Source organism: Thamnophis elegans, chromosome 11, assembly GCF_009769535.1.
Source record: "Thamnophis elegans isolate rThaEle1 chromosome 11, rThaEle1.pri, whole genome shotgun sequence".
NCBI lineage: Eukaryota > Metazoa > Chordata > Lepidosauria > Squamata > Colubridae > Thamnophis > Thamnophis elegans.
In genome coordinates this window covers 20,033,168-20,058,428 of record NC_045551.1, presented here as the reverse complement: position 1 = coordinate 20,058,428, position 25,261 = coordinate 20,033,168, and the positions used below count along the sequence as shown (strand labels likewise).

The 25,261-nt window shown below is 40.8% G+C and overlaps 1 protein-coding gene across 6 annotated transcripts in view; it reads right to left on the bottom strand.

Annotated features, from left to right (window-relative positions):
* PHKA2 (phosphorylase kinase regulatory subunit alpha 2) overlaps positions 1 to 25,261 on the bottom strand; it is a 117,444-nt gene that overhangs the window by 54,578 nt on the left and 37,605 nt on the right. For all 6 annotated transcript variants that reach the window (XM_032226969.1, XM_032226965.1, XM_032226967.1 and 3 more), the window contains 9 exons: positions 14,732 to 14,878; positions 14,520 to 14,573; positions 11,622 to 11,744; positions 10,871 to 10,966; positions 9,492 to 9,599; positions 9,197 to 9,275; positions 6,925 to 7,059; positions 5,054 to 5,163; positions 3,322 to 3,466 (listed from right to left, as the gene is read on the bottom strand). In XM_032226969.1, the coding sequence (XP_032082860.1) occupies positions 3,322 to 3,466; positions 5,054 to 5,163; positions 6,925 to 7,059; positions 9,197 to 9,275; positions 9,492 to 9,599; positions 10,871 to 10,966; positions 11,622 to 11,744; positions 14,520 to 14,573; positions 14,732 to 14,878 (997 nt within the window). The remainder of the gene's footprint in view (positions 1 to 3,321; positions 3,467 to 5,053; positions 5,164 to 6,924; positions 7,060 to 9,196; positions 9,276 to 9,491; positions 9,600 to 10,870; positions 10,967 to 11,621; positions 11,745 to 14,519; positions 14,574 to 14,731; positions 14,879 to 25,261) is intronic.

Sequence of the window (25,261 nt, the reverse complement as noted above, 5' to 3'; positions counted from 1 at the left end):
TTTCTTACTATGTTCTTGTGTTCTGCAGTGCATGCATTTATTCTCCTGTTTGTTTGTCCTATGTATGTTGCAGGGCAGATTTTGCATGGTATTTTGTAGATTCCTTGGTTTTCTAGCTGGATTTAGTCTTTGGGGTTTCTTAAGATGTTGGCTATTTTTTGGTCAGTGTTGAAGGCTGTCATGATATTGTGTTTGTGGATGATTTTGCTGATTTTATCTGTGGTGCCTTTGATGTAAGGGAGGAGGGTGATGCCATTGTCCTGTTCTGTGTCTTGTTTTTTGGGGGGAGTCTCCCTTTGGATTAGGTTGGTAATTGTTTTTCTTTGGAATCCATTTGAAATTAATACGTTTGTGAGAGTGTGTAATTCAATTTTCAGGTGGTCTTTGTCGGCTAGGCGTTTTGTTCTGGAGATGAGAGTCTTGGCTACAGAGTTGATCTGTGCAGGGTGGTGATGGGATTGTGCATTTAAGTAGAGGTTGGTGTGTGGTTTTTAACGGTAGATCATGTGTCCTAGGGAGCCATTGGGTTTTTTGTAGATTAGGACGTCAAGAAAGGGAAGTTGGTTGTTTGCTTCTATTTCCATAGTGAATTGTATTTTGGGGTGTAGGCTGTTGAGATGTGTGAAGAAGTTGTCCAGTTTTTCTTTCCCATGTGGCCAAATCACGAAAGTGTCATCAACATATCTAAGCCAGAGTTTGGGTTTGTGTTCAGATTTATCTAAGGCATTAGTTTCAAAATGTTCCATGTATAAGTTTGTGATGACAGATGAGAGGGGTGATCCCATGGGTGCTCCTTCTATCTGTTTGTATCTTTGTCCATTGTGGATGAAGTATGTGTTGGTTAGGCAGTAGTTGGTCAGATCCAAGATGTGTTTAGGGGGGTTGTGTTCTGGATAGCTGTCAAGGCTTCTTTTATAGGCACTTGGGTGAAGAGGGATATGACATTGAAGCTCACGAGTAGGTCGCTGGTTGTAGGTTTTGTTTCTTTATTGTTTCTATGAAGTGGAGTGAGTTTTGTACATCTGAGGTGATGGATTCTGTGTAGGGTTGAAGTTGTTTGGCAAGGAATTTGGCAAGGTTCTGTAGAGGTGAGCCTATGGAGCTGACTATGGGTCTGAGTGGTGATCCTGCTTTGTGTATCTTGGGGAGGCCATAGAGAATCAACACGAAGCCAAAGGCACCAGCCTGAAGATGACGAATGTGACCTCGTCGAATCTTACACGGGAAACGACCCAAATATAACAAGACCAGCATACCTACGCCCGTTAAAATCTACGAAAACACACACACACACACACACACACACACACACACACATACACACACACACCAGGGGTGGGTTCCTGCCAGTTCTAATCTCTTCTATAGAAGAGATTCCACAAATCTAACCTCTTCTATAGAAGAGATTCCACAAATCTAATCTCTTCTATAGAAGAGATTCCACAAATCTTTAAAACTGGTTCCAGCTCCCTCCCCCCGCCCGCACCATACTTGCCCTGCCCACCACTCACTGATTGGCTGGCTCACCAGTCGCCCCACCCGCCTCTAAGAGTCCTATCTAAACCTTAAAGTCTTAAAGCTGTCAAGTTTGAACACCCCTAGGGTTTTTTTTCTAAAGAGCTAGGGGTGCAAGGGTCTTGTAACTTGACAACTTTAAGACTTGCATGCTTCAAATGCCAGAGTTTCTGAGCCAACATTTTGGTTGCTAAGCAAGAGCGTTGTTAAGTGAGTTTCACCACACTGTACAAGTTGGGTATGCCCACCCAATCACATGACTGCCAAGCCACTCCCACTCGGTCACATGGCTGGCAAGCCACTCCCACCCTGTCACATGGCCGGCAAGCCACTCTCGCAAAGCAAGCCACACCTACAGAAGAGGTTCTAAAATAATTTGAAACCCACCACTTACACACACACACACACACACACACACACACACACATCTAGAGTACCATATATGTTTCTGATATTATAGGAGGCCAGCCATATTAGCCTATGGTATCAAGATGATCAGGAATCTGGCAGCACCTTTCCGACTAACAAATTTTATTAAAAGCCACAGCTTTCATGAGCTATAGAAATGACCTATAGTCACAAAACCTTGTAGCTTTTAATAAAGTGTGTTAATTGGAAATGGTGCCACCAGACATCTGATAGTATGCTTCTGGTTATCAATAAGTTTCTGATTATCAAAAGGAATATTGTGGAACTGGAGAAGGTGCAGAAAGCAATTAAGATAATCAGGGAGCCGATATACAGTATAAGGACAGGATGCAACAGCTGGGACTGCTTAGTTTAGAGAAAAGACACTTATAAGGAGATATTATAAAATTATGCATTATAAGAAAATGGTGACATTTTTCTACATCACTCATAATACTGGAACGAAGCCGCCCAATGAAAATGACTAGATGATTTAAAAGATAAATATTTCTTCACATAGCATGTACTAAATTATCTTGTGAAATATGCTGCCTTTCCCAAATGCCAAAGATGCTGAACAGGGACTGCAAACTAAAGCAATATTATATTTTCCCTTTGCTCTTAGGAATAAGGATATTGTGATATGAAGGAATATCTTTGTCTTATCTTTGTTAAAACAAAGCACCCTTTAAAGCATTGCAGAAATCTTCTTGGGAAAACCAAAGGAGGTTTTTGCACACGCACATCACCTGCATAGAAGCCTCATCTGGCTTTGATGAGCACTGCTGGAGAACATTAAAGGACATGCTGGGAGATCAGCAACTTTTCCTACATTTTCCTCCAGCACACAACAGAGTTTTAATCTGGCTTCATTCAATGCAGATGAAAAAAACATTCAGCCTCTCCTCTAGCCTTGTCAAAATCCAAATGCTGTGTTATGTTGTGAAATCAGAAAGTGTAAATGCTTTTTCAAACTTTTTCAGTACCAAAGAAGAGAATATTTTAAGGCAACAAAGTCTTTCCTGAAGCAAATCATATTGCCTCTTTGTTTTGATGAAAAAAATCCTGTTTTCCTAGTCTTTTGTCAAGAAGACAATAATGCACTTATTGTCTTGCAAGACATATTGCAAGACATAGGATTATGCTAAATTATTTGCAATGAGTATTTTATTTCTGTGAATTCTATTATTTTAAACTGTTTCTTCTTTAAAAAGCTAGGCTAACAGCAACACATAACAAAACTGAATTTATTTTCAATAGTAAATCAACATTTCCAAAGATAATAATTTATTACTTTGTGTCTTCCTTGATTTCAAGTAGGACACTTGAAATCAAAATGCTAATATTACATATGAGTTTAAACTTTTATAAAAATACCAAATAAGTTTTCTTACTGACCAAGCATTGTACTGGTGATTGGGAAAGTAAGAGTTGGTCTTCCAGTCATTCGCCAACAGGAAGTTAGATAAGCCAACTCAGTTCGTAGCATCTCCACAATCATCCGATTGTCTAAAGCCAAGTAGAAGTGATGCTGATCTGTAAACTACAAGGACATTCAAATTAAAAGTATTAGGCATTTAGAGTTGGAATCCCAAATCTGATGTCTTCCAGATGTGTTGGATTACTATTCCAACACTGCTAGACAGAGTATATATTAGCATCAGACTTATATGACTGATTTAGGAAATCCCTTCTCAACAGTAACTTTGATAGCTATAATATGTATGGCCTCTGCCACAGCTTTCATCAATCCAGACTGGAACTGATGCTTTAGTTAAACATCAATGGCCTAATTATAAGCATTCAACGTTTGATAACTTCACAATTGGTCCACTGCATTTTATATGGAATTCTCCCTGAAGATGATTTTGATACTAGTTACCATAACAATAAGATCAATAATTGGACTAGAAAACCTTCAAGGTCCCTTCCAATTCTGTTATTCTGTAAGATCAACATTTGGATTATAGTCGAATAGTAAATCTATAAGGACTAGAATTTGGGACCAGAATTCCTCAAAATTTCCTATTTCTAGGTAAATCTTAAGCGAAGATGGAGAAACGTTTGAGCAATACATATGCACTACTTCTGGTAGGATACTGGAACCTGGAAGGCATGATTCCAAAATTACCAGTTTAGTTTTGAGGGTCGCTCATGTTAATGAGAGTTTAAGAATTTTGGGAATGGAACTAGAGATTATCACTCATACAAACCATTACCTTCTCAATTTAAAATAATCTCCAAAATGGCGTGAAACATAAATATTTATAAATATAAATAATTTCAGAACAATGATTTTTTCTATACTTAAGAGCCAGAAATAAGGTACAATATTACATGAAGTATGCCAACATTACCTGAACATGGTGGGATTATCTGTCTGTTTAGTGTTATTGATGGTTGTATTAGTTTTAAGAAATTTCACTTCATGAAATTTCTAAGATGATCATAAAACTTCAAATAATTGGCAAGATATTACTAGAGCATACTATATAGAAAATCTATAAAGTGTAACATTCATAAATTACAAACAGAACAAAATATTCTTGATACTTCTCCATATTTATTAGCCAAAATATAGGCACAGGATACATTAATGTATACATTATTTAATTCTGTTCCTTTTATTACTCTTTATCTTTACCATAGTTATGCATTAAAAGTTGGCAAAAAAGCTAAATAATTATGGACAGGCATTTTATTCTTTTTGATTAATGGTGATAATAGCCTGATACCTAATGCACAAACCAGAATCACTTGTCAGGCCAGATTATATCATAAGTGCTAATACATAAAATTGAAGTTATTCATCAAATGAAAGGAGGATTACCTATTTCTAAGCCTTACTCACAAACTTTCCACTAATTTTTAATCTGCAGCACAAGAGCAAACAACAAAACTTATGTAGTATTAATTTATTATTCCCTTTTAGGCTTCTGCCATTGGTAAAACTAGGATTCCATAAGGGGAAGTTAAAGTTTCTCAGTAATTCTACTTTGTCTCTACACAGTTCTAAACATCTTAAAAAAAGATTTTTTATCAGTTCAACCTTTATAATATCAGTTCCAAAAGAAACTAGAGTAGAGCAATAGGATAGAGCCAATGTTCTTGTTGATATTTCCAAAATTACCTGAGGGGTAAAAGTAAATATTTGGTTTCTTATGATATATAATTTGGATGTTCCCAGGACACCAATATGCCGATAAGGCCTCCCACTCAGCTTCATGTTCTTGTTACGCCCTAAATGAAGCAAATAAAAAACATCCCAAAGCTATTATTTAGTGTCTACTTGTATTTATCACATTCACATTTTAGATGCCCATCTCTTATCACAGATGGACTCTGTATATTGTATATTGTTATGCAATTCAAACTAAGTTTCATATCTATATTCTGGTACTTTAAGCAAGTTTGGCTGTATCCTTCACAGCTGGGGATATGTTAGACAAAAGGTGGATGCTAATCTATAATTTAATTGTGGTTTACTTTACAAGTAATAATAACTTAGTTCACACATAAGCTATAAGCTACAACAGTGTTTCTCAAGCTTGGAAACTGTCTGCTCTCAAAATTCTAGCATGTTGGCTAGGGAATTGAAATCCACACATCTTAAAAGTTGCTAAGATTGAGAAACACTGAGTTACAGTTTCTCCAATTTGCTCAAAATTATAAACTGAAATCAACACTGTAACGAAAGATTACTTAGTGTTGAATTGTATAGATAGAATAATTGTGAGATTATATAGTAAGGGCACCTGGAGTTCAACTCGTAAGTTTTCTCGACAGTGTTTGTCCAGCCCAGCATATATCCCTCAAATTTCCCAGTAGTCTCCTCTGCAGATATTAATCAGTTCAACAATTCATCATTTTAAATCAAATGGTGGCATAGATGCTGCCATCTGCTGGTTGGGACTAGAAATGTGTTTATTTCCTAATTCAAAAGGAACTCTTCCAAAATAATTGTAAACTATCACTCAGTGTGTTTATGGAGATTCTCAGTCAGAACTGAAACAGTTTCTTGGATGAGAATTGAAACATCTTCCTCAAGAAAAAAACAAAGTCCACTTAATTTTTGAAAAAGCACATATGAAACTTCCAGTCAGTATGAGGCAAAATAGCCAATTTTTTGTAAGAGGTAAGAAATTAAGGCAATCCTGAAAAGAAACCGGTCTGACAATGTTGTCCCCATGCATTCCAAGAGTGCTTTGGGAACCACAAAAGGGTGCTTGATATCTACCCTACAGGAAGATCATTTTTGTGTTAAATCATGGAATGCTTTAATAGTTTGTTAAATATAAAGCAGAAGCCATAGTTGCTATTTTTGTGAGAATAATAAAGCAACATCGAGATATTGGATCAGAAGAGACATTACACACATCTAGAAAAGAGATGAGCCTTGCATTGCCCTGCCACATTGTCTCTTGTCATTTTGAAACTTGTTTGACTGTCCCTTCCCTGCCATTGATGCCAATCGAAAATCAGACAAACTATATGATAGCTTAACATGATGGGCGAACCCTGCTTTTTTAACAATACAAAAAAACACATTTATTATCACAGGGAATAGCAATAGCACTTAGACTTATATACTGCTTCATAGTGCTTTATAGCCCTCTCTAAGCGGTTTACAAAGTCAGCATATTGCCCCCAACAGTCTGAATCCTCATTTTACCGACTTCGGGAAGATGGAAGACTGAGTCAACCTTGAGTCAGTGAGAATCAAATTACCGAACTGCAATCAGCAGAAATGGCTTACAGTACTGCATTCTAACCACTGCACCATAATGCATAATGCAATAATTCCTTTAATATGAGAGTACAATTGGGTTCTAAAAACATGCAACTGTGCTTCTTACATTGAAAACTGCACTTTATAAACCAATACTGCTAGTAAACTAGCTTACTGATAAATACTCATTAAAATTTATTTAAAATGTCTCAGTGGCACAATGCTGAAAAAGTCCAATAAGATTACTCGGCTATTTTTTAAATAGCACCTACCAAGCTTAGCATAAAGATTACTCAGAATCCGAGAGGGCTGCACTCTGGTGGGACTGAGGTCAACAATGCTTTGTACATTAATTCCATGATGTCGTAAGAGTTTCTTAATTTCATTTGTTTCTGCTAGAACGGTTACTATTCAAAAAACAAAATGAAGAACCACAATCAAGGATGACAATTACTTTTATTTTTCTGTGAATAGAGTACAATCAAAGAGGATCTTCAGTGAAAAATAAGACTTTTTCATTGAATTAGTATTGGACAAGTTCAAATAAATGGAGATGATTGCCTACTAGAATGATACTTTACTAGGTTTGTACTAAGCATTCCGAATAGTCTTATTATAAAGCATGCTAGAATAGGCACAGTGCCTCTTCTCTATTTGTTAGCTGCTATAAGGTTGTCTCTGGTTCTTTGTGTACTCTGGTGCATGTGTATATCCCGATAACATCATGTCTAGCACAGCCAGTAATGCAAATAGACACCTGCAGGCACAAACAGTCAGGGATACCTTTTGCCCAAGTTGTTAAGTGTCCAAGAATGCAGCTGCTTTAATGTTTCAAGGAGAGGGGCTTCACAAACCACAATCTTGTACAGCACCTCACCTTTTCCGAAATTTTGGATTACATAGGTAGGTACTAAAAATTATGCAATAGGAACATCTGAGGAAGTGGGCTTAAAAATTCCCCAGAAGGTTCATTATACAACTGAGTGAAGCCCTGCTGCTTTTGTCTTGGGTTGGCACTGCACCCTCATACAAACAGGAAAATCTGTGACCGAGTGGTTGTGACTATATCTTGGTCCTATAACCCTGACTTTGCTATGTGTCAAAATAACCTGATTTACCTCCTGACTTTTGTACAAGGTTGAAAACAAGCGGCTGCTGTTACTGTAAAGAATTCATTCATTAAAACTATAACAATTTTTAAAGGAGCAATACCTTCTTTCAATCCCATGTCTAAATCTGAGAGAGATCTACTTTAATGAACAGCAGCTTGTACAAGGTCTGAAATGCTTTCTCTGAATCCTTATGAAGCCATTTTATAACCAAACTAGCTAAAACTAGTGGTCATTTTTTACCAGACTGATACCCATTTTTGTCTTTATTCTCTGAAGCTTCAATCCAGAATTGACTTTACAAAGTTAATAAAGCAAAAGCTTTATATAAAGCATGCTATAAAAAGTCTTCTAAAAATTTCCCCCCAATATTTGAAAAAAAGATCTAAATAATAGGCATTTCTGAACAACTTAGGTTCAACATGAATTCTAAATATTATTAATGACTATGATTAATTGCTACACATATGGATTTGCTGTCTCAGAGATTTGGGAAGGTACAATATAACGTGACTGAATTTCATAATTAGTACTAAGAAACAGCTCTGACCTCAGATAAATTTAATAAACAGTAAAATGTTTCAAACTTTATTTCTACTGATGACTTAAACTACCATTTGAGCTACAATGAATTGATTCTTGGAATGAGGTGACATAAAATTGCTAAAAATATATTTTAAACCATGATCAAAGTAATTTGATCATGACTCTTTAAGAATGTCTTTTTGTATTTGATAAAAATGAATTTCCTTAAAAATATAGTTTTATTCAATGCTACGGTTCAGGGAATATATGTCCCTATGAAAGAATTCCACATTTTTCTTTCTATATTTTTCCCAACAAAGTGACAGAAATTGTGACGGCATCAAAAAGTTCTGCAGGTTTCATACTGAAGACCATTGCAGCATCCTGGGGTCATGTGATAACCTTTTACAATCTTCTGATAAGCAAAGTCAATGGGGCAGCCAGACTCACTTAACAATCAGGTTACTAACTTATCAACTGCAGTGATTCACTTAACAACTGTGGCAAGAAATGTCATAAAATGGGATAAAATTCATTTAAACATCTCACTTAACATAAATTTTGGGCTTAATTGTGTCGTAAGTGGAGAACTACCTGTATTCACAATGTTCTGAAATATCTACTAAAAGGAACAGTTAAGAACCCGACATGTGGATGCCATGAGGAATCAATAGATACATGGAATGTGATAATTAGGAAAATATAATTGTCACACATTTTGATAGCTGAACGGCAGCAGCACTTATCTCAGCAACCACCTAAGACTTAGTGATATATTTTGCTAGTAGCCACTACCCTTCTATATATTTGTTAGAACACTTCATGGGTAGAAGTGACAGCCTTCTATTATTTCACTTTCCTCTCCACCTTTCTCTACATAGTTAAAAAATTCACATGGATAATCACTAACCTTGAACAACCACATCAGGCTTAAAAGTGGTCGAAAACCTTCTGTTTAATGGATCAATTTCACCAGTAGCCAAAAATCCCTAAAATGAAAGAAAGGAAGAAATGAGATTTCAGTGGTGATAATAGTGTTAACAACTAGCATGGGAACTTCAGAAATATAACAAATTCATTAAGAACTAGATCAGGTGACAAGTAAACCATGTACAATTCGCAAAAAAAGGACAAAAGGGAAAGAAAGTTTTGGAAAACAGAGCTTTACAAAAAAAACCAGACAAATTATATAAAAGACAACTTACCTCTGCTAGGAGGGCAGAAAGAATATATAATGACTGGCCCCAAAGATGAGGAAGTTTCCCTGCTTGAACACGATCCACCGTGTGAGGATTTTCATATTCTTCACTCACCTGGAAAACCAAACAGTGAATGAGCACTGATTCATGTGAATTTATTCACAACTTGAGATGCTCAGTGATTAAAATCTAGAAAGTCTCTTCTCTTTTAGCAAGAGTTTATTTGGCAATTGCAAGCAGGTTTTAGAATAGACACCTGTAAAAAACTAGATTTACAGCACAATACTCTATTGACAAGTACTTTTAAAATATTCTTCAAGACTTTGCTTCAAATAAATGAATAAAGAAACAACATGTAAAAGTTATTTGGTATAAGGTGTAAAATACACTAATCTATCTATGGAAATGTTAATCTATCCACAATTTATTTTTTCCCCAATTTTATAGAGCATATGATATTCAGGCTCATATTCAGTAGGGGAAAAAAGAGTTATTTGGGGGGTAAAATTATTCGAAGCCACAAACTGCAGTGGGACTTCATCTCTGTTATATCCACAAAAGTTCACTTGATAAATTTGGATCAGATTTATATAAATCAGGGAAGAACATTTTATATCATACGCCAGCGATGGTGAACCTCTTTTGGCTTGCGTACCATAAGTGGGGGAGTGCAGGGGGGTCGTGTGTGGGAATGCCGCACCCATAATGCACACACACACCCCAGTACGCATGCACGCACTACAGGCGCTCCCCCATTTTTTGCATGCTTTTTTTGCCCTCCCTAGGCTCCAGAGGCTTTATACGAGCCTGGGGAGAGCGAAAACAGCCTCCCCCGCCCCCTGGAGGACCTCCAGAGACTTCAGGGACCTTCAGGAAGCTTCCCTGAAGCCTCCGGAGCAGTCAAAACGACCCTCCGAGCAAACTGGAAGTCACTTATGGTTTGCTCGGAGGGTTGTTTTGAGCGCTTCAAAGGCTTTAGGGACCTTCAGGAGGCTTCCCTGAAGCCTTTGGAGCGCTCAAAACGACCCTCCGAGCAAACTGGAAGTCAGTTCCTGAACTGCCAGTTTGCCCTTAGGGCCAGTTTTTTGTGCTCCGGAGGCTTCAGGGAAGCTCATGAAGCATCCGGAGGGCCTCGGGGGGTGGGGGAGGCTCTTTTCACCCTCCACAGGCTCCTATAAAGCCTCTGGAGCCTGGGGAGGGCGAAAAATGGATTTAACAACTCAACGCACGCTGGCCAGCTGACAGGGCAGCGCCTCGCGTACACTGACAAATGGCTCCGTGCCATAGGTTTGCCATCCCGGTCATAAGGTGGCACGCGTGCCATAGGTTCGCCATCCTGGTCATAAGCGAATTCTTTCCAGATTAAGATAATTTGGTAGAAAGACCTTATCTGGAGGAACTGCATACAGTTCTGGCATCAGAAGAATTCCATTCTTTTTTCTAATAAGGATCCCTTCCAAGGCTTCTCTGTATTCCTGCACCTGGGAAATACAAAAGACTTTTACAATGCAGGCTCCAATTTCTAGGAGACAAAAGGGAAACAAAGTGAACAAAAGGAAAATAAAATGTTGAGATAGTCAAACATATAATCCAATAAATAAAGAACTGTGTTCAAATAAAAGGGGGGGGGATCTAAACAGTGCAGAAACAGTTATTCTCCTGAGCACATTCTAGTAGTGAGAATGTTGACCTGTTGATTGTTAAAGAAGATTGCTTTGACTTTATAAGTCCTCATCAATGTTGAGCCAGATTTAAGAGAGCAAAGGGTCTGGCTTTACAACAAAACCAGAAAAGAAGCATTTCAGTGTAAAATGATGACATTTAGGCTTGCTGCATTTAAAAACTCAGGGCAAGAGTTTCTGCTGCATAATGTGTTGATATTTTTTCACTTGCAGAGGATTTCTCTTGATTTTTTTAGACTAGACCACCTAAATCAACTCTTTTCCAGCATATAGAAACCAAACCTGGCCTCACTCAGGTGTGTGGGGTAGAAATGGTATATGTCTGTGGGTGTAAACGTGCACGTGCAAGCACACATATTTAGATACCATCCTTCTACTATCCCTTCATCCAGAAAAATTCTAGCAGCAATACATCAAATGCTAAAGTTGATCCAAAATGTTTTATTTTACCCACCTGAATTCTGTCATCATTGAACACTCCATCAATTAGAAAATATGTCCAGAATACAGGCCATTCACATTCTATGTTCTCAAATAACTTGAGCTCAGCAGGATCATAATGTAATCTGTTTGGATCCTAGAAATATATTAATTGCATAATTTATTGTTACCATTTCACTTTATTACAGAAAATATCCTGCTGCTATTAATATTAACATCATATTGATCTCTAAATTCGATGGAATTTTCACCCCACATTTATATGTAAAGTAATCAAGCCTTTGAAGAACACCAAGAAACTGGGAATTCTGGAGGCCTAGTCATCTATTCCTCTAATTCCAAGAAGTCTAGAAAGAATAATGTGCATAAAGTGAGACAAAAATAATCCTGCAAGTGAATTGTGTCAGGAGGACAGATTTGATTTCTAGGAACATGGTCTCAACAGTCCAATGAATGTCAGCTGACACAGAATAAGATGCATCTTATAACGAATAATAAATCTTATTTCAATGCAAGGTTATATCCTAGCCCTCAGAGTATATGAAATAAACAAGATAAACAGGATACATTAAAAATAACAGGAAGAAAAAAGAATCGGTATACTGGTTGTTCATGAAGAACATGAATGATCAGAAAGTTAGATACTAGGAAAAGAGATTAAAGGAATTTTTAGCTTTGAAATGAAAAGGCTGAAGGGAAAATATGACAGTATTCATCAAATAATGGGTTAGAGCCTGTTCTCAGAAGAGTCATCTCAAGAGATAACATGTCCATTGTGACATCATAATGCAAGTTTTGCTATGTCACATGCAAATGTGCCAGGAATGGAGTTTCCATCACAACATTGTGATATATATTTGTGTCACTTGCTACCATCCTTTGTCTGTTCCCTATTGCTCTGAAGTGCAAGATAGAAAATAATAGTTTTAAGTTAGAGGCAGGCAGGTTCTGAATCAGAAAAAAACAGCTGCTTTATGTTTACCTAGAACAGGGGTCCCCAACCCCAGGCTGCAGCCCACTATTAGCCCATGGCCTATTAGAAATTGGGCCACATGAACGGCTGGCCAGAGGGGACTGCTGACCCTAGAGTGGCTTTTCTTCTCCAGATGTGTTCAAGAGATGGCTAGGCAGTCATTCCTAGTGGTTGTGTCAATTTGAATACTTGCACTGAAAAAGGGAAAGGACTCAGTGGCCTCCCCTACTCCACCATTTTGATATTATCCCCAACTTTCTCCCATTTCCTTTCCTAGAGCTGCTCTCAGTTCCTGGAAGCAAGTTTGGATGGCTAAGGGCAAAACTCTGGAGAAGCTAGAAAATCATCTTCTGGAACACTGGAGGAATGGAATAGAAATTGTAATTTTGTGCTGTTGATTATGATTAACAATGTAATTATAAATATTTTAAAAACTAGATATGCTAAAAGTCATGATCCAATTCACATCTTTGTCTAGATGCAATTTGGCATCTTTCATTTGGCATCTCTATCCTAGTATGAATATACATTAATCTTAATTAAATTAGTGAGATTGAGTGGTTCAAATATTTCATGGCTAAACTCTCCATACTTTTCTCATATTAAAGTTCTAAATATATTTATTTCTTTAACATTTTCATGCCAACCATTCACATGTCTCAAGGTGGTATATACAAAGTAAGATAAACAACTCAATCTCATAAAACTGACTAAAATTATTCATTAGAAATATATATGATTGCCTCAAAATCATATTTTATTAAAGTTGCAGAATGCCAGAATTGTAGACCCCAAAGACCTCTCAGAGGACAACTATAAAACAGGCTGGAAAGATCAACGGCTTAATCAGAAAAATTCAAAGCATCCAGGATTCAACGAAAAATGAAATGAAATCAGAGCACACACACACAAAAAATCACTGGGATTAAAACAAATTACTTTGCCTGTGCAAATATGGGACTGCTTGACTCCCCAAGTTTTGAACATAGCAGTTCAGAAGAGTGTAAAATAAATTACAATTAGGACCAATCTGATTGTGATCCATTTATAATATTGCTTATCTTCAGTCTACCATGCAGTATGTTTTACCGTTAATTCACAAGGCAGTTGCCAAGCTGTAACTGCCTCTCCCAGAATGTCATTCCACTATCGTTCTATTATCAATAAGGAATATTTGGAGGTAGGAAAGATTATAAATGAGTGTCCATGTGGGTTCTGGAATAAGCTGAATCTGATATGGGAATGAATCTCAGTTATGCTACAATAATATTTGTTTGTTAAATTTATTTGACTGACATACATACATACATACATACATACATACATACATCATACATACATACATACATTCCCCCCCCCAAGAGAATTAAAATTTCCTATTTGGGCTTCATCAAACAGAATTAAGAATTTTTTTATTCAATACATTTCAGTGCAGAGCAGCTGAGCTCTGTTTTATTGGAATTTCTGGCACAGAGAGTGAACACTACAGAAACACATGAACAAATATTGGAGATAAATTGTAATGTACTGATTACAGCAGTTATTGTTTAGCATTATGCCACTCTATACAGTTCTGGAATTTTTATGATTTTACTAAGGAACTGGCTACAGATTTCTTAGTATTTGTCCTTTGTTCATTGAGTAAGAAATCAAACTCCTTGAATGAGAAATGAGGTGTGACCCACTTCTCCTAGAAACCTAACTTTCATTCAATCCTAATTTCAACAAGACAAATAACAACAATGGCCCTGAAATTTTAAAATGGGATCTCTTGTCCCTGTTTATTTGACCCTGCTTATTTGTTGCTAAATCTGTGCTAACATCTTATAATATTCCAATGTTTAATGTTTATTCGAACGCTAGGCACAGTCCATGTAAAACTGACATAACATTGTTGTTCATTATTTAAGTTGTAAAGTTTAGAAAGTTTTAGCAAACCTCTCTTGGTGTTTTATAGCCATCTCGGAGGAAACGACAGCAGCCATAACGCCCCTGTAAAGATATAAAGTGTTTATGATGCAAGAATGGTTTTATATAAACTACTATTCTTAATCATACCAAATGAAACTTATCCTTTCATAATAAGTAAGATTGAATATATTGCTGAAAAAGAAATTAATCAAAGACTTATTTTAAAATTAAAGACATACTTGCAACTTGGTGATAATTTCATTTTTCGTCGCATTAACAATGTTCATATCTTCTATGGCAAAGGCTGGATAAGAAATAATGGACAAAAGGCCAGCATCAATCTCTTTTGATGTGGATGCCCTTGGTAACATGGAGTATAGAATAGACTGAGCAGCATTAAAAAACAAGAAAAACAAAGATAAAATAAAAACCATTAGTTTCATTCCAAAGTATATTATCAGATGTAGAAATAGTGCTAGTTTAGATTCTAAATTGTTATGAACAAGACAGTCTCCAAAAAATTATCTTCCAATACATCCATGCTTGATTCTTCAAGCAACAGCATAGGACCCTTATCAATTGACTGAAAACCATGATCATCAGGAACTTCATTCAATTACCTATGCAATTTGTAAATGTATATACACAAACAAAATATTAAAAAGTTATGGTATTTATATAGTTACTTAGCAAGCACATCTAAATTATATTAAAGTAACCAAAATATCTTTACAATCCCCAAGACATGTCATAACTTTTGAACACCCCTATTGTTTGGAAATTGAAAGTTGAAAAACATGCCGTAAACTGTGCATTCCATAGAATAAAATAACGGAGTTGGAAGGGACCTTGTATATCATTTAGTCCAACCTCCTGCTCAAGCAGGAGACCCTATACCAGCGATGGCGAACCCTTTTTGGCTCGCGTGCCATAAGCAGGGGAGCACAAGGAGGTCGTGTGGGCGTGCCGCACCCATAATGCAATATGCGGCACTCCCCAGCACGCATGCACGCATGACAGGTGCTCCCCCTCCATTTTTTGCATGCTTTTTAAGCTTTTTTTGTTTGCTCGTAGGGCCAGTTTAAGCCCTCCGGAGCCTTTGGGGGGCGGGGGAGGCTGTTTTCGCCCTCCCCAGGCTCCTATAAAGCCTCAACCCAGCCTATGGGAAACCATAGCCGGTCACAAGCCTGGATAAATGGGGAGTCTTGGTTCCCGTGGCGACGGAACCGTGAAACAAGCTGAGAATCCAATGGCAGGACAACACACGGATAAACAACTCTGTAATCCGTGACGTTCTGCCTTTGGCCTTCACAATGCAACGGTCACTGCCTTGTGGACGTTGACGTTTACGAAGATTAAGTCCAAGTTCTATAAAGCCTCTAGAGCTTGGGAGAGCGAAAAATGGCTTTTAAAAGAACTCAGCTGGCCAGTGCGCACATGCGTGCCCTGACAAATGGCTCCGTGTGCCACATGTGGCACGTGTGCCATAGGTTTGCCATCCCGGCCCTATACCATTTCTGATTGTGGCTGTCCAGTCTCTTGAAAGCCTTCAGTGATGAAGCACCCACAACTACTGAAGGCAAGCTATTTCATTGGTTCTCACTGCCAGAAAATTTATCGTTATTTCTAAATTAAATCTCTCCTTGATCATTTTCTGTTGTAGAAGGGTTTGCAGGGATCACAGGAGCCATGGATTAGCCAGTAAGATGGAATTTATTATACATAAGCAAGGTGACAGCGATTCGAATTGTAACAGATCGCGCCCCAGTATTTATAAGACATGTAACAACCCAAATAACCAATCAGAGCCAGATACTGCACAGCAACTGCTGCTGCAGTACCTTGGCCAGAGGAGCCTAGCTGCTTCTTGGAGGCTAGCAACAGCCTCTAATGCCCCTAGGCCAATTAGGGCTCAGCAGAGTGGTTGCTGGCCCTTTTCAATGTATCTGAATACACAACACCCCTTTCCCCCAGATTAGTTGATGGGGGAGGGTGGAGGACTCCAAATTATAACAAGCCACTTTGAGATTTACTTTTGCATTATCCCCCAGGTTAAGAGAATTATTTTTATTAATACATTTCAACAGCAGTTCCCCCAATTTTATTGATTCATCCCCAACAGCATTCCGTGAATGAACTATTACATGTGTGTGTGTGGTTCACTTTAAGAAGCAATTCTATGTCTTTCTCCTTCCCTCCAGCTCATTTATTCGCATTTGCATTTCTCCTCCCTCCAGTAATTTATTCCCATTACGTTACGTTCCTCCTTCTCTCCAGCTAAGTACACTTTGTTCTTTTGTTAGCTCACTTTATTCTTTATTAGCTCACTTTTCCCAAGTTCTCAATTCACATTCCTCCCTTTCCCCCCAGCTAATTGTTTGCATTACGTTTCTCCAGTTAATTTGTTTGCATTACGTTTCTCCTTCCCTCCAGTTGCTTTACACAATTCACATTTGCATTTCTCCCTGTCCCTCCAGTTGCTTTACTCAATTCACAATTCCATTCCTCCCTTTCCCTCCAGCTGCTTTATTCACATTTTATTTTATTTAGTTTAAAATTCCCCCCAATTTTACTGCGCATGCCCAACAGACCCCAAGGAGTTTTTTTTTTTTTAGAGTCCTGGCTTGCAGAACGGCCCTGGAGGCGGCTCGCGGCTTGCTGATATCTTTCAGGAGTTGTGGATTGGCCGGGCAGCATGGAGATCGGTGAGGCAGGCAGGAGGGATTTCAGCATTCCTCCCAGCATCGGGAGGCTTTGGCCGGAGGAGAGGCACAGCGGCAAGGCTCGGGGAGGCCGTGAAGGCAGGCGCGGAGGAATGGGGCCCTTCTGGGAGGGCGCAGAGGCCTTGGGAGGCCGCAGAGGCGACAGAAGGCCGAGAGGGCTGGCGCGGAGGCCGCGGAGACATCGGGGCCCTTCTGGGAGGGCGCGGAGGCCGTGGGAGGCCGCAGAGGCGACGGGAGGCCGAGAGGGCTGGCGCGGAGACCGCGGAGACATCGGGGCCCTTCTGGGAGGGCGCGGAGGCCGTGGGAGGCCGTAGAGGCGACGGGAGGCCGAGAGGGCTGGCGCGGAGGCCGCGGAGACATCGGGGCCCTTCTGGGAGGGCGCGGAGGCCGTGGGAGGCCGAGGAGGCTGGCGCGGAGCAGACGGGAGGCCGAGGAAGCAAGGCAGGAGACAGACGGCAGGGACACGCCTCTGTCCTCCTCCTTCTTTCTCCCTCTCTCTCTCCGGGTCAGGCAACGAGGCTTTAATTTTTCTGGCTGGCTGGTGGGCAGCCTTAGCAGCAGAGAAGCAGGCAGACTTTGCAGGCAGGCTGAGTTGCCGGATCGCGACGCAGTTCGGCGATCGGCACGGCTGGCTGGCTCCCTGAAGTGCACAGGCCACCCAACAACCTCGGGCCCAAACAGTACCAGCTGAGATTGGCTTCCGCAGAGGTTGAAGCTTCTCTTGCTGGACTCTCCTTCAGTTGGGCTCGAGCTGGCCGTGGGTTCCGGCGGGTCCTTCACGGGCTCTTCACGGTTGAGCCTCTCGGTCCGTTGCTCGTCCTTGCGCATCGGCGGCTCTCTGTCCCACGGGCAGAGGCCGTGCCAGATCGATGCCAAGTTGGCGTAGACGTCAGCAGGCTCCAACGGGGGAGGCTTGGTAGCCTCTGGAGTTGTGCGAAGTAGAGGTTGCTGCGACTGGCTATTTCTTCTCGTTCCAGGCTCCGTGGGAATCGCGGATCCCACCCTCGTCGCCAGTGTTGTAGATGGGTTTGCAGGGATCACAGGAGCCATGGAATAGCCAGTAAGATGGAATTTATTATACATAAGCAAGGTGACAGCGATTCGAATTGTAACAGATCGCGCCCCAGTATTTATAAGACATGTAACAACCCAAATAACCAATCAGAGCCAGATACTGCACAGCAACTGCTGCTGCAGTACCTTGGCCAATTAGAGGAGCCTAGCTGCTTCTTGGAGGCTAGCAACAGCCTCTAATGCCCCTAGGCCAATTAGGGCTCAGCAGAGTGGTTGCTGGCCCTTTTCAATGTATCTGAATACACAACATTTTCCATCCAATGTTTCTTGTCTGGCCTTCGGGTATTTTGGAAAATAGATTGTTCCCCTCTTCTCTGTGACAGCCCTTCAAATGTTGGAACACTGCTATCAGGTCACCCCACGTCCATCTCTTCACTAGACTAGCCATGCCCAGTTCTTGTAACCATTCTTTATATGTTTTAGCTTCAAGGCCCCTAATCATCTTTCTTGCTCTTTTCCACACTCTTTCTAGAGCCTCAACATCTTTTTCACTGTGTGGTGACCAAAACTGGATGCAGTATTCTAGGTATGTTCTTACTAAGGCTTTAGAGAGTGGTACTAGTACCTCATGTGATCTTGCTTCAATCCCTTTTGTTAATGCAATTTAGGATTGCATTGGCTTTTTGTCTGTTGCTGCACACTACATTTTTAATTGGTTGTCCACAAGGATTCCAAGATCTCTCATAGTTACTGCTATTAAACCAGGTTTTATCTAATCTGTATGCATATTTTTGTTTTTTCTTGCCTAAGAGTAAGACTTTACTTTTCTCTACATTGAATTTCACTTTGTTGAATAGGGCCCAATGTTCAAGTCTATTGAGATCTCTAGAACTGGAGCCAGAGTGTTGGTCTAGGGCAGTGGTGGGGAACCTTTTTGGCAGCAAGTGCCCAAACTGCAACCTAAAACCCACTTATTTATCGCAAAGTGCCAACATGGCAATTTAACCCGAATAATGAAGTTTTACTACCTAAAATAATGATAAACAAGGCATAGTTCAGCTAATTATTCTAAGAAAAATGTGCTAAATGCACTTTTATGCCCCCTTTTTTTCTGTCTTTGAACTATTATGTTTAGCAACACTAAAAAAACTTTTGTAATATTGTTATTCGCAAACCTGGACTCTCGCTTGGTGTCGAAGCCGATAAGTCACCGGACACAAGGTGTGATATAGAATTATACTTTTATTTTGGTACCAAGATATAAGGACCCTGGTTTGAAAAGCTAACCAAGGGCCAAGATTAGGATCTTACAGCAGTTTTTATAGTCAAAGGGTGTCGCATTCAACCCTTCACCCTTCCCCTAATAATGCATGCACAGTATTGATTGGTTATTTGGATTTCAGCCCCGCTAACCTGTTACGCTTGATATGTTAAATAGATAAATATCACATCATCCCAGGTCACAGGTATCTTGAAAATGTGCCAGCTATGAGGGTTTTGGGGTTTTCTTATGTGAGCTATTCTTGTTCTTAATATCCTGGCTAGTAGTTTTAAGGTGCTAACTTCTGTCTTGCTGTTAATGTGCAGCCCACCCTTCCTATTGCAGAACAGAATAAAAGAACAAACAGTTTTATCTGTGGCAGCTCCCCTGCGACCCCCCCCCTCCTTCTGCAGAGAAAAGTAAAAGCAGTTTAAAACTTTTGTCTGAGGCAGCAAACTCCACCCCACCCCATTCCCACTTCAGTGAGAGAGACAAGAAGGAGCAACGCCCTTAATTGGCAAGGCAAAGAAATTAAGACAAGATAATTTTTTTATCAGAATTCATATTCCTCACTCTCATGTCCATTCCATCCACATCAAGATCTTATCTCCACATTTGACCCTTCCTCTAATCCACAGGGTCTCATCTGTACATACATTCCACCATCTGATCCTTCAATATCATTTCTCTCTTTCCCTCCCTCTCTCTTCCCCCATCCCCCTCTGTTTCTCTTACCCCCTCTCCTTCCCACCTTCCCACCCTTTCTCCCTTGCTCCCCCTTTCTCTTTCCCCACTTCCTCCCTTTCTCTTTCCCTCCCTCCCCTCTCTTTTTCTCTTTCTGTTCCCCCTCTCTTTCTCTCTCTATTTCTCTGTTTCTCTCTCTTTGTCCCCTGTGAAGTCTCAGCTTGCTCTCGTCTCCCAGATGGCTTTTCCTGCAGAGCTCCCAATGGGGGAAACGGGGTTCCCTCCTCCTCTTGGAGCCCATGATGAAGGAGAAGCCCTGGCAGCCACAGTGGGCAAGGAGTGTGTGCCGTGTGTGCCGGGGCTGTTGCCGCGTCCCTCCCCCCACCCCAGCTTCCCTGTGTCTTTGTCTAAAGGGCTCGAGCAGGACAAAGCAATTGGGAAAGGATTTAATGTGTGTGGGGGGGAACGGGGCAGTGGGGAATAAGATAAGGAGGAAGAACAAAGGCATTTTGGCTCGCTGTCGCCTCTCGGATAGCTTTTCCAGCAGAGGTTCCTGTGTTGGGATGCCCTGTGTCCCTCCGCTCAGCTGGGCTTTGCAGGCGCACTGCTCCTGGGCTCATCAGCCTCTGGACAGATGTCAGATTCCCATCCTCTAGCACCAGTTCCTTCCCCCCCCCCCAAATGGGAAAAGGAGGAAAAGGTGGGGCATCCTAACACAGGAACCTCTGCTGGAAAAGCTATCTGGGAGGCGAGAGCGAGCCGAGAAGCCTCCGTTCTTCCGCCTTACCTTATTCCACTCTCCAAACACACACACACACACATACACAAACATACACATCCATCCTTTCCCAATTGCTTTCTACTGAGGACAGGCTCATTTCAGGGGGAGCATGCATGGTGACATTAAAGAGACAGGCGAGCTGGGGTGGGGGAGGCTGTTTCACACAGCTTTAGCCCCACAAATGACAGCAAGAAACGGCGCCCTCACAGGTCAGCCACGCTTGAACAGGTAGAGGGGGGGGGTGTCACAAGGCTTTGGGCCAGGACAATGAGATCACGGCCACCCCACCAAGAGGAGCAGTTGTCTCTGTTGCCTCCAAAGGTGGTGGGGCACGGCTGCTGCAGGTGGAAGGTGCTGGCATCGGGGGAAGGAGGGTCATCTCTGCCCATTTTGCAACGGCGCTGAGAAAGCCACAAGCCTAAAGGCGCCCTTGCTCCTGCGTGCAATCTGGGATCTCATTGTCCCCTCGCCTGGGACCCGCTGGGTGCCAACCACCCCAATGGAGCCCCTCAGCCCGCTCTTTCGAAAGCCAGGTGGGGCATGAAGGTACTGCAGCCCTCGGCCACGCCATGATGGGAAAATGCAGCCCCCGCCACTAAGAGCAAAGGGGAGTGCCCCAACAAGCGAAGGACACACCACCCGCAAACCGCCCCCCCATTTTCAAGCCAGCCCACCTCCTCTCTTTCCCAGCATGGGCTCTCTAGTCTCTGTCAAGAACGGCTTCTTTCCTGCCCTCCTGCATAGTCTGTCCACACCCAGAGGCGGCTGGGAGTTGCTCTCACTCTTGGGCAACAGTTCCGCCTCCCCCCAAGGCCCAGCAAGGAAGCCCACTCCTCCCGCCAGATCCACCCAAGTAAGCAGAGAGAGAGCCATGCTCAGCCGATCTGCTCTATCCAAGATAGAAGAAGCAGTTAAGGGCAAAGCCGCAACCCTCCCCAACGCGAGAAAATAACGCTCCTTTAAAGCTCCTGGTAGCAGAGACTCTGGAACGGCTCTGGTGATCCCTGGGCTGGTCCCAGGAAGACCTATATTTAGAGCCCTGGGACTGATGTTTCATCACAGAAGCAATCCCTTGAGCTATGGCCCTGGCTAAAACCTCCTGAAAGCTATCAGGGAGCTGTGAGAGGGAGGGACGGAGCTCTGGAGGCTGTGAGAAGTCCCTTGCCTCTGGGGATTGCAGTGCCAGCCTGTGCCTTGCAGGGCTGGGAACCCTGCACCCAAAGGGATCACCCCTAGTGTCAGATGGATGGGCAGGCGAAAGGGGGGTGATAAAGAACTGGGCCCTCTGACCGGGGGGGCGGAGCCTGTTGCCGAGGAGGGCTCAACCGAGCTCCTCTCAGAGATCTGGTCTGTATATCTAAATAAGATCATAGATATCACCCCTTTTTGGCTAAGAAAGGGGCAGGGAGTAGCTCTGTGTGCTAGGGTCTATTCGTAATTCACAGCCTTTCTCTTTTTTTTTGGCTGTGGACAGAGATTAGATCCAGCGTGAGCGGAGCTTTTATCTCCAGCCAGTTCTTCTCAGCTGCCTTTTTTTGCAGCCCCAGACAGGCGAGCCCCCCCCCCCCAGGACAAAGCAAAGTTGTTTGAAGCTAGGATTAATACGGGCGGGTCCCACCCGGGCGGGTCCCACCCCTGTGAGATTTATGCTTTTATTACTATCTTAAACACCAGCACCATTTGTCTTAGAGGCTTCTTTGTTTAAACGGACTTCAAAATGGCGATTTCTCCCCGTTGGTGACTGATAGGGGATGTACTTAGCCGGTTTTACCTTCCTGCAGACCGCTCCTTAACAAAATAAATTTTTTTTTTGGAAACAGAGGGGAGCGAAAGCGCTGTTTATTTGTTTATTTATAATGGCACAAAATCGAAGCGTCTCTCTACAAATGTGCCTAAAGAATCTAAAGAATCTATACTGGAATCGCAGCCCTTGTCTCCTACGCCCTCTACTGGAGAATTTTTAACACAGGAATTTTTCTTTCAAATGCTTAATGATTTTAAACAAGAAATTAAGGAATTTGTATTGGAGCTATATGATGATTTAAAGTCTAAAATTGACCAAATGAAGGCGAATACGTTTGCAGCCGTGTCTGCCCTGTCAGATTATTCTGCTGAAATAGAGAATAAATTGGAAAGCTTGGAGGAGGCTAATTTTAATTTGACTACTAATATTCAAATATTACAACAAAAAATTAGAGACACTCAAGAACAGCTCGTGATGATAAACTTTAATAAGAAGGCATTCGCAATAAAAGTCAGAGGATTCCACGAAAAGGAGCGAGAGAATCTGAAACAGACCTTTGTTGAAGCCTTCAGCCATGCGGTGGGAAGCCCGAGACTTAACTTTGATTGGCAGATTCGGAAAATCTATCGCCAGAACTCGTTGGTAGCGGAACAGCGACAGCTCCCGAGGGACATAATTATATATTTTTCCACAAAAGAATCCAGAAACGCGATTATACAAAAGTTTCATAATAATAGTCTGCGAGTTGATGACCAGGACTTGATTGTCTTCAAAGAAATACCTTTCCAGATGTTGAGAGCAAGAAGAGACTATGCTTTTTTAACTAAAGAGCTTAGAAATCAACAGATTCAATATAGATGGGAGGCCCCAGCCGGCATTACGGTCACATTTGAGAATCAAAGACTTCGTCTTAACTCTGTTTCGGAGGCTCGAGATTTCTATTACAAGACTTTGAAGGCGGGACTTCCTGATTCACTTGGAAAAGAGGAGAGACAAGCTGAAGGAGAAGGCAAGCAACAGACCACATGGCTGCAAGATGGAGGGGGTAGCCTTTCCTCCCTCGGAGAAGCAGAAAAGCGGAGATCGAGGATTTAGACATTTTAAAATATTTGCCAAAGTTGTGGACTGAATGGGGGTTTGCGACCTCTCTCCGGTAGAAAAAGCGGAACTTATTGGTGGGGTGATACTGATTGTATATATGTAAAATGAATGCGGAATGATTTATGTTGTTTAAATTCTGTTAGAAGGGATTACTTTAAAACAGAAGGTAAACTGATTCTTGTTGAAAGTATTATTTGAATATGTGGAATGATCCATGCTATTTAATTTTTATTAGAAGGGAAAGCTTGGTGAAATTATTTTGAGTTGGATTTTAAATTAATGTCTGCATAAATTTGATAGTGGTAAATATCAGAGAAGCAAGGGATGAGGGTAAAATGCATGCGGAATGATTTACGTATATTGGTGGGGTGATATTGAATGTATATATGTAAAAGGATGCAAAATGATTTATGTTGTTTAAATTCTGTTAGAAGGGAAAGCTGGACGAGATTATTTTTTAAAACAGAAGGTTAACTGATTCTTGTTGAAAGTATTATTTGAATATGTGGAATGATCCATGCTATTTAATTCTTATTAGAAGGGAAAATTTGGTGAAATTATTTTGAGCTAGATCTTAAACTAATGTCTGCATAAATTTGATAGTGGTAAATATCAGACAAGCAAGGGATGAGGGTAAAATGCATGCGGAATGATTTACGTTGTTTAAATCCTATTAGAAGGGAAAGCCGGTCGGGATCATCTTAAGATAGAATGTAAACTGATTTTTGTGTAAAGTAATACTTGATTCACGCTGCTTAAATTTTACTAAGAAGGGAAAGTTTGGTTAGATTATTTTGAATTACTGTTTGAAAATAAGGTTAAGAAAGATTATTTACGCTGTTTAAATCCTATTAGAAGGGAAAGTTTGATTATTCTTCTGTAAAGTAATATTTGAATATGTGGAATGATCCACGCTGCTTAAATTTTACTAGAAGGGATTATTTTTGAGCTAGATTGTATATTGATGTCTATACAAATTTGTACAAATGTTTATCTGAATACAAGGTTAAGGAAGAGGAACGGGAGAGTCTACAGGAGGTTGGGGAAAATAACAAAGAAGTAAGAGACGAGAATAAAATATAGATAGAATGACTTACACTATTTAAGCATAGATAGTTTTTCTTTCCTTTAATATATTACTTTTATTTTTAATCCATACGAACACAAGATACTTTAGATAGAAGGCAGTGCCAGGTGTGGGCCCCGGGAAGTCGGGAGGATTAGGGATGGGGATTTATGGGGGGTGGGTGGGTGGGTGTTAATATAGTCTCAATAAGAACAAGAATGCACTTATATACGGTTGTTGTTTTTTCCGTTTTTTTCTCTTTTCTTTCTTTATATTTTTTTTTCCTTGGTTTATTTTACTTTTTATCAGATTAAACAACACTTGAATAAAGGCATACACCAAGGAGGGAGGTAGAGGGAAAGAAGAGGGAGGAGTAAGGAAGGAGTAAGGAAGGA